Raw genomic sequence first — 10,124 nt, 5'->3', positions numbered from 1 at the left:
GCTGTATGTTCACAAAGGAGCCTTGCCTGTTCAGCAGACCACAGGGAGTATTGCTGCCGTCTGACGGGGCTGCTGCCTGTTGTGTGGGCATCTCCATGGTTCCCAGCTATCTTTTGGCCTACTCTCACTGCCACCACTTCTTCCCAGACCTGTCCTTACTCCAGTTCTCTGGTCCTTTCTTCTCTATCCCCCTGACTCCCACTCCCTTAACCCCCAGCCAGGCAGCAGCTGCCCAGCCTCATCCCAGCAAAATCCTAAAAAGTCTTGAATGCCTTCAGATCCTCATAAGGCATGTAAGTGCTAAGGGCCACCAGTTTTGCACAGGATTAGACCCTTATTTTATTCTTAGACTATGATAATTCTTTTCCAGGAGGGTTCCCTGAGGCACCAAGGTCAGGATGCTTTATGGAGTACATGATCACCTTCCAAAGTCCTCTAGGTTCCTCAGTCAGGAGAGTGCTATTTTATCCCTTGTCTATCTCATGTTCTTTTCTTCTTTTTTTTTTTTTTTTTCACATATGTCCTTGTGACAAAATTAGTCTGTCTGAGGCAGAAGTGGTAGTTTAGCCACTGGGGAAATTCTCAGGTTCTGTGTGGTTTAGTATATCTGGTAAGTGTAATGTGCGTGTCCATGTTAAGAGGTGAGTAGGTCAAAAGACTTATCCTTTTTTGAATATATTATCTCCATTTTTTAACTCTTCAGTGCAGCTAGCCAAAGACCATTCAATGCAGGCATGCAGGGAACTGTGCTCCACACCTCTGCCACATCTCATGCCCGCTCCTGTCCCTCCTGCCCTGCTCCAGCATTGGCATGACAGCCCCCTCTTCCTTCCCACACCTCATCATGGGAAGCAGGAAGGGACCCACAGCTGATCAGGAATAACATCCCCACTTCCCAAACCTGGCTGTTATTTTGGCAACACACCCCTGTCTGCTGGAAGCCCCTGCATCTCCCACTGGAGAAGATGATCTCACCCGGTGCCAGCTCTAACTGGTTATAATTCCACCCATACGCTAAGATCGCAATCACACCCATTTTCACTGTGTCTGCAGGATGTACAGGGAAACACACTTGAACTGTTGAAGATCTGAAAACACAATAAGTGATTTAATAAGAGATTTCACCATAGAACAGCTATTGCTTTGCTGGGTTGGCCTTGCAGAGTAAAAGTAATGGCTCATACTTCTCCCAAGTGTGTATTTATGTCCAAGAGTCATTGCCAGAGATTTCCAGGGAGTTAGAAAAGTATCAGAGAGGCCCTTGTGTCACTTTAAATATCTGCATGTTTCATGGCTGGCTTACTCCTTCCCTGAGACTTCTGTTTGAAAAACCTTTTGCTTTGCTTTCAGTTGTGTTTGTGGGTTTTCTTCAGCCCAGGAGAAGCAGTGGGAGGAATCTGTCTCTGTCTGTCTACATTGTTTTTGTCTCTAAAGCCATTATTTGTAATCTTCCTCCTCCACAAATCCCAAAGAGCCAATACTGTTTAAAACTTACATTGCTGAAGCTCGTGCTGTGTTTCATTTACCTGGAAAACTGTGCCGACAGCATATCCAGTGACTAAGGAGATGGGCACCTACCAAAAGCCAAGCTGAATGCATTAGAGACCAAACTTCAGCAACCTCAGCCAGGCAACTCCACCTCCCGTGTCCCTCTCAGGGATCAGACCAGCCAGGGGATTTCAAATTGCAGGAGTCCTTCAATTATAGGGATGCCAATTTTGTCGTTGTTCATAGCGGCACAAACATTGCAATGGGGAGGAGGGTCACAGTGTGGGATGGGATATCCTGAGATAACTCCTTGGCCCCACAGAAAAATAATGTGAGGTTTTCCACTCACACCAATCACAGCAAGATGGAAATCCATTCATTCACTGGGACTACTCTTGGGTGCATTTTTTACATGAAAGAAAATCTCTCTGACATTTTTATTTCCTTTCCTCTTAAGATTGAGGCCATTCTAATAGGTATCCTGTAGAGACATGAGGCTTTGCTAGGGGAGAGAGGACAATGAGTATCCCAGAATACTCAATGTCATATTATTTGTACAAAGACTTCTCTTTTCCTTGCAGTTTCTACGGTCTCCTATTGTACTCTGTTGTGTTGGTTTTAAGGAGGAAATTTTACATAAAGGAGAGAAAATTATCTAGACTATTTGGGTGTTACCCTTCAAAAAAAAATCAGAACAATTATTTGTGAAAAGGAAAACATGAAAAAAGTGTTTCAAAAGGATCAAAAACAACAATCAGAGAATACATCTAGGCTCTATATTTGCATCTGTCACGAGTCTCATGTTTTTTCTTTACAGCCTCTTCTCTTGCATTTAGAAAATGAAGTAAAAATATCTTCTACTTACCTGAATACATGTACTTAGATGTGATAGCTGGGAGGAGAAAGGATGAAATCCAAACCAGCACAGAGGTTTTTCCAGGAACTGGGGCAAGCTCCCGGCTGTCACAGTAGTCCACCCAGAGCAGAGGGAGGTCCCAGGTCAGGCAGGGTTGTACAGCCCCATCTGATGGGCCCCCACAGCCTGCTCTGTCCTCCGTGCCACCTTTCCTTCTTTTCCTCTGGTCAGTGTTTTCACAGCATTTTTATTTATTTATTGGCCTGTGGCAACTTTTCACAGCACAGTGTTTGCTGTCACGTTTCTTGGCACTCAGTCCTCTAAGCTCTTGGGTGCTATCTTGTCAGAGACTAGTGCAAACTGTCAAACAGCCCATTTTGATCTGTTTGCATCTTGTTCTGTATAGAAGTGTTTGAATGGTGCCAGAGAGCTATCTGATTTCCAAGCTCCCAGTTTATATCCTGTTGTTTAGGTGAACTGGGGATTTAGATGCAGACAGACCTGTTATCTTGGGGAGGGGGGGGAACTGACAGAGGTATTAATATGACATGAATGTGTTTACAAATCCAGTATGAGGTTATGACTTAGCTGTAATTCTCTCCTACTCACGGTAACAAGTTCAGTCCCAGTGATTGAGATGATTTCTGCAATTCCAGCTTTGCCACCAGTACAATTTTTTCCCTTCAATGGCCATCTATTCCCTCTCCGTGCATGCCCAGTCCCATCTGGCCCTTGTGGCTCCCTCCTAGGGCAGAGGGGACCACACTGCAAGGAACAAAGATGGAGCATGTCCCTCACTAACATTGCTCCCCATGATGCTGAGAGGCCCCAGGCAGGAGGTAGGAGCAGAATCTCTGCTGTGGCTAACCCTGCACAGCCCTCCACCTCTTCCTGGTCCCCTTCAGTGGCTTACCAATCATCTCAGCGTGTTAAAATGCAGGGATGGATGCCAGGTTCCCACCAGCTTCCCTCTCCTCCCATTCCTTCTGAGATCGAGAGATGCTTAATGTGTGCAAGAAGGAGCACTTTGGGAAGGATGGGCTTTGATCTCTCTTCTGTAATTGCCTCTTCTCTGAATAGCCCATATCAGTACTTCTCCCTCTCTGTAAAAGTTCTTTGAATCCCTTCAGTGGAAAATGCAAAGGACCTCTCTCTGTTGCCGTCTACCCAGGAGCAATGACACCAGGTCCCCATCAAGCTGTGCAAACCATGAGCTGTTGCTGGAGCTGCTGCAGGCAGAGGCTCTGGCAGGAGCTGCTGTTTGGAAGCAGACATCCAGCCCTGGCACTGGCCTGTGCTGGTGGCCCCTGCCCACCAGCACGGTCCCCACCTGCCTGACCACCACAGTGGCTTTTTGTTGTCCAGGTTTGCAGGCTTATGGCCCACACAGCAAATTAGTAGAGAAGTACTCAACGCATCATCCAATACCCGCATTTTCCAAAATATTCAGACTGCTTCAGGTCACGCTGTCTGTTCCAGCCTTGGAAGCTCCCAGTGTTGATTCTTTGCTCCCAAAAGCACTAATGAGCAGGGCAAGGCAGAGCTCACTTGGTTACATTTATCCTGTGCTGGAAAATAAACCAACCACTTTATGTCTCTTATTTTCTTGCTAAGACTAACCCTTCCCTGGTTTCAGGTACAAGGAATGAGAAATTGACAGGAATCATGAAAAGGTTGAACTACACTAAATGGTTAAAAAGAGACAGGAATTTTCCTGATTAAAAATAGCTCTCATGTACACACCCACACCTGACCTTGCAGCCCTGATCTGCATTTAGAGCCAAGGGAGATCTCACCCATGTAGGCAGCAAACTCCAATATGTGATTCAGATGTCCAAAACTGGCCATGTGAATGACACAAAGGTCATGCAGTCATCCCAGGTGACCAAAAAACATCGTGACTGTAGCTGTCTAAAATTAAATAAGATGCATTCTACTTGAAGATATCCAAAATATTGCCATTAGGACACTGACTATCTCTTGAAGAGATTGTTGCACCCGTACGGGGTAAGAATCTTGCAGACAGACTCAAGGTGGGGAGCAAGAGTTTTCTGTGTCAGTCTGTGATGTCTACAGGATCATTATTAGCTTGGACATAATAAACTCTCTGTGACGATGAAAGGTATGTTTTGTAGTTTCTTATCCCCCATTTGTACCCGCTACAGTCCAGAGTTCCTGTCGTAGCAAAGGCCCCAGCAAGTAATAGCAGATAAATAAGCCGGACCATGGAAAGCTCACCTGGAGGAACTCATGGCAAAAGCACTTTGCTCTTTAGCACCTTTTAAAATCCAGTTATCCCATTAAAGCCTTTCTGAAAGATTTCACTCAGCAGCTGTCACACTGCTGTCGATACCACACGCTACAATCTAATGGCTTTCCTTAGGCTAATGAAAAGTTTGCCTGCAAGGTGGAAAAAGATCTATAGGAACTGCTGAGTTGTGTCTCTCTATGGTACTCTGACTCGTAACACTTAACCGATGGCACGTGCAGTGCACAATGCCATCGTGTTTGCTTAAGGATGGCTCGTCCGTCACAATGACCCACCACACGTTAGCAGCCTCTGAGGGTTTTGAGCACCAGATGTTACTGGTGTCCTTCTCTCCTGCCAGGGGTTAGCCACGCTGATGCTCGTCAGCCCGGAAAATCTCCCAGCTTCAGTGTGAACTGGATTGTGGGGAATGCCGACCTGGAGGTTATCAATGCCACAACGGGGAAGAGGACCTGTGGCAGTCCCTCACGGCTCTGCAAGCACATGTTCTTCGCTCGGTGGGCAAAGCTTCATGGCAAGGTAGGTCTGATGAACTGATGGGACATTGCCACCAGCCCATTGTCCTATGTCCCTCATAGGCAACTTACATCCTGGGAGAGGATAGAGGTTACCAGTAGCCAAGATCTTGCAAGGTCAGCTTGTGCCACCGTGTGCCAGAGCAGCTCATTTCAGGCTGCACATTCACATTTTCCTTTAATCTGTCTTTCAGCATCTCTCCTTTTTAGAGAGAAGGCAAACAGTGTTGTTTGCTCACCAAGACTGTTCTTTGAGGGTGCTTTTTCCTACAGGATGCTATTTCTCTGGCTTGTGAGCGTTGGGCTTTCACCCGTCTGTTTGCTCTAAGGCATTTTCCAGACTTTGGTTTCTTTTGTGTAATGTCACAGACTCACTGCTGGTTCAGCACTGTTAAGACTGTGGCAGGACAGAGGAGGTCATTTGTCTAGTCCTTCTGCAAAGCATCTCCCAAGCATCATCTCCCAAGGCAGCTCCTGGAAGGCAACTCTGGTGTTCCAGCAGAGCACAGGGTTTTCCCACACTGGCTCAAATCCTGATGCCTGGTTTCTGCCCTGTCCTGGGCAAGTTTCACAACATCTCTTACTATAACACATTAAAGAGAGAAAAGGGGAGGTGGGGGGACGACCCTCCTCCTTCTGTCTCTCCGCTTCCTGGGATAAACTGAGCACACTGAGTACATTCTTTAAAGAACCCCAGAAAGGAATTTTTCCCCTTTTTTTCCTAAAAATTATCTTAACTGAGAAGTAGGGTTTTGCCTTTGTAAAACACACCAAGATTTGCTGCTGCTTATGCCCACTCCAAGGGAAAGTTCTTTACCCTGCTCCTCTTCACAGTGGCACAAAACCATGTCACAGGCATTTATTGCTTCCCTGGTTTTTTTTGTTGTTAAACCGAAAACAAACACACAAAGCACAGTGATAGTTTGTTTGTTGCTTATGAAATGTAGACGGGAAGATTATGCAGCTACTGAAGCCTCCTGTTTCTTTTGGCTCATCAGTTGATTTTTTTTATTATTATTATTATTTCATTTTTCTCCCCTTCCCTGATTTTTGTTCTGCAGCTGAGCACACGAGTCGTGAGCCATGGAGACATGCCATCAGTGTACAGCGAGGCAAAGCTGGTGGCTCAGACGTACCAGTCTGTCAAGCAGCAGCTGTTTAAAGCGTTTCAGAAAGCCGGTCTGGGCACCTGGGTGAAGAAACCCCCAGAGCAAGATCAGTTCCTACTAACTGTATAAATCACTCGACACCTTTGCTACATGACCGGATCAAATCAGCTGGAGAGAAGGGTAGGCAGGACACGTGAGCCGAGAGAACTGAAGCAGTTTGAGATTTAACAGCAACCTCCATGGGAATATTTGCTTTTAATTCTGTATTGGAAATGCGTAAATAGAAATGTGTCTGATGCACTGAACTCGGCTTTAGAAAACCGCTTTTTCATGATCCCTTCCCAAGAATGTACCTGCCCCAGTTATAATGCCACCTCCACAGGGATTCATTCTGCTTTTCATTGTTTTTTTGCTGTTTGTTATTAGTGATTTGAGGCGTTAGCAGGCCACCTGTCTGATCCAAAATAGAGTTTGTTTTCCCTCACATAATCAATGCAAGAGTCATCACTGAATAACGGAAAATAGTGAGCAAAAGATGGAAGTACCCCAGACACACGGCATGACAGCAGGTCTCAGAGCATCCATAATCATCCACAAAAAAGGCGTCTAACCTCTATGCAAAAATCATCCTGTTAGCTGCCTAAATCTGTGAGAAAGAATTTGGACCTCAAAGATATGCAGCATTTTTAAACTCCATTTTCCCCTGCTGGCTCAGAGCACAAAGCCGGGCTTTGGATTCTCTTGGTTTTTAGACTTATTCCCTCTGACACGTTTGGACAAACCACTTCCCACCAAATCTTCAAATCTGGCCACAAGTTTTGCACACTGCAAATTTTAATTATCCAGGCCCAGTTCATCACCCATGACCTTTAGGCACCAGCCAGAATGCAGATGCTCTTCAAAAGGGCAATTCAACTCTGTGCTGCCTGTGGAGGTGCACAGCTCTGCAGGGGCCAGCAGTGAAGACTGGTGTGAGGATGGAGGCAGCTCTGGAACTTCAGGTAGTTGCCTAAAATCAGGCAGGCTGGAGACAGGACTCAGAGCCTCAGATTTCAAAATTTATGAGGATCCACAGCTCTAAATTAAGTGTGTTTGAGCTCAGGATGCTCCATACATCTGCAAAATTGCTGGATTGGGTGACCACAACAAGACAACCCAAACTAGAGAGCACATTTAATGCTTTCCTCTTTACTGCCTCAGTTTGTCCATCTGTAAAATGGGGATAATGATTATTACCTGCTTCACATGTAAGGAACTCGGCAGGAACAAATTGCTCTGGTCATATGCAATGGTGTAAGCCAGATTCTGTTGCTCTTGCAGTGAGTTTTACCTCCCCATATAGTCCAATTGACAGAAGTGCAGCAGATGCAGCTACAGGCTTGGGTAAGGTCTTAATGTAAGAGCTTTCAGATTCTAGCTCTATGTAAATGCCAAGTATTATTATTATTAAAGTTTGTCTGCAGTTTGAAAAGCAGGTGGGGTTTTTCAGTTCATAGACAAGTAGCACCCAACAGTTGAATATTTTCTTTGTAACTGTGGCTGGGTCTGATATAATCACATCTTGAAACCATCCCAAACTTCATCAGAATGCAGAAGATACAGTCATGGGAGAACGGAGCTTTGATAGTCCCACTGCAGAACCAACCTTCAAACACCCGGTGTATTTCTTTTAGGTTTTGGTTTTTTAAATGACAGGATTTGCGGGTATATAACTACTGTTTTCTTTCCTTTTTATTCCTGTGATTCTCTTTAAATCTGTATATAACATGCTGCTACTGATTTGTGATAATTGTCTTGGTATTTTCTCAGAATTGTCAAGCTGAGTTACTTTTCAAACAACACAAGGCTCATATTTTTCCATGTAATTTCCTTTACACGGGAAACTGTTCCTATCAATAAAGATAGATGCTCTTTGTATAGGGTTTATCATGTTTGGAGAGCCATATACAGTAAATACATTGTTTATTGATGCCCACAATAGAATAGCTACAGTATTTTGATGAGATTTTATTTTTAGATTATAAACTACAAGATGTATCTATAGTGTCTTGTATAAAAACAATTGTGATAAACTAGAATTTTTAAATTAGATAAAAAAAGCTCTCCCAGAAACCTTTTCAGTGAAATAATACATTCCATATTAACTACCAAAAATATTTAAAAAAATATCCTTAGAGTAGAAATAGTATTAAAAAACAAAAACAAAAAAAAAAAACTAAGACGTTTCAATAATGGAAGCATTTTGTGGTAACCACTTTGTCAATACTTTGATCACTTTGTCAGCTCTTCTGATTAACATTCAGAATATTTTTGACACCTTCTGGAGCTTCCTGATACCCCACAGTATCCTGCCCTCTAACACAGCTGTCACTGGTGCAAACTTCCAGTGTAACCTGGGCAGCAAAGGTGCCCAGAGGGGCAGCGAGTGGGTGGGGGATCAAGCCCATGACTGGAGGTGTGGGAGAAGCTGTGGGTGACACCGGCAGTGGCGGTCCAAGGGGCTCCAGCTGCTCCCACCAAGGGAGAGAAACCAGAGGGCAACCAGAGAGAAGGACAAGGTTTCTCATGCAGAGATCCATAAGGCAGGAGGAAGCAGTGTCTTCTACTTTTTCTCTCTAACTTAGTCTTTATCTAGCACACAAGAGACCTCAAGTTTCCTCCTTACATCTCCCTGCCTTCATCCACCTTCCTCCAGCCCTGGCATGATGTCAGCCCAACTAATGGCGTAAAGCTCCACAGGCCAGTGTTGCAGCTACTGTGACAACAATGCACCATTCCTGGTTATTTTAAGGACAAAAAGAAAAGTGTGGTGGAATTGAATTATCCTTTGTTGCAAGAAATACATAAATGCAATCTTGGATTCAGCTGCCAGAAGGAGTTTGGTAGGGGAAACCAAACTGAGTCCCCACTGCAAGTGGGCATCAGCTGATCTCATTGAAGGCAATGGAGTTGCACCTGCTTGCACTGGGGTTGAATACAACCTTAAATGTCTATTTCTCATTACCTGCAGCAATGGAGTGTGATGGGACCACATCCCAGAAGCACACAGAACCTACAGGCAGCATTTCCTGAAGCAAAGGAAAACTTGCTCAGTAGTAATTCTTTAGTGAAGATTCTGTACATAACACGCATGAGTGAATGGCAATACTGTACTAATGGATGTACATTTGTAATATTTGTAAAAAAAAAAGAAACAAAAAAGACAACAAAAGAAATAAATCTGAATTTACATATGTGAATTTGCTGCTAAGTTCTGTAAATTGCACTTCAGTGATACCTGATAAGTGAATGTTTCTGTTAAGTGAATAAAATGCCAAGTAAAATTGTTCTTTCACTGTTTGTTGACCTTTTTTCACTGTGCCTTAGCAATCAGTTTGAATGTGCTCCAAAATGCCAGTATGTATTTTTGCACACACCTATCATAGATCTATAGGCAACATGTTCCTGTTTAGTTTGGATTTGATGCATCCTAGGAATCACACACTTGTAGTGAGAGATGGATGTGCCCGCTGCTGTGGAAGAAGCCCTACAAGGACACAGTCTTATCCTGGAAGAAGAGTGAACCAGGTCCATCTAATTTGATCTTTCCAGGTTACTCTCAGAGACCTTTCTTAAAAAGAAAAAATAAATCAGATATGGTTTTGCAAACTCATACTGCATGGGACTTACTAAATAAAGCTGTTTAAGAAAACTGAAGTGATGAACAAAAGGCCTGAAGTCAGTGCATCTCTGCAGATGCCTTCCTCTTTGGGTGGGGTGGGTGGCCTTTGTTTATCCTCTCTTTAAACTACCAGTGTTCAGCTACAGCAGACCAAAGTCACACTGAGCCCAAATGACACCATCCACGCAAGGCTTTAACATGCATTAGTGTATAAATATCACCTGGT

The 10,124-nt window shown here is 44.2% G+C and overlaps 1 protein-coding gene across 1 annotated transcript in view; it reads left to right on the top strand.

Moving 5' to 3' along the window:
- Nucleotides 1–9,571, top strand: part of ADARB2 (adenosine deaminase, RNA-specific, B2 (inactive)) — a 112,349-nt gene extending 102,778 nt beyond the window's left edge. The window contains exons 8-9 of the mRNA XM_014945189.1: nucleotides 4,954–5,132; nucleotides 6,190–9,571. Of these exons, the coding sequence (XP_014800675.1) occupies nucleotides 4,954–5,132; nucleotides 6,190–6,366 (356 nt within the window). The 3' untranslated portion in view covers nucleotides 6,367–9,571. The remainder of the gene's footprint in view (nucleotides 1–4,953; nucleotides 5,133–6,189) is intronic.
- The last annotated feature ends 553 nt before the right edge of the window (nucleotides 9,572–10,124 follow it).

Source organism: Calidris pugnax, unplaced genomic scaffold (genome assembly GCF_001431845.1).
Source record: "Calidris pugnax isolate Ruff unplaced genomic scaffold, ASM143184v1 scaffold54, whole genome shotgun sequence".
In the NCBI taxonomy this organism is placed as follows: Eukaryota; Metazoa; Chordata; class Aves; order Charadriiformes; family Scolopacidae; genus Calidris; species Calidris pugnax.
Note: the sequence above shows the minus strand (reverse complement) of the source record. Positions and strands in the feature narration are given on the sequence as shown.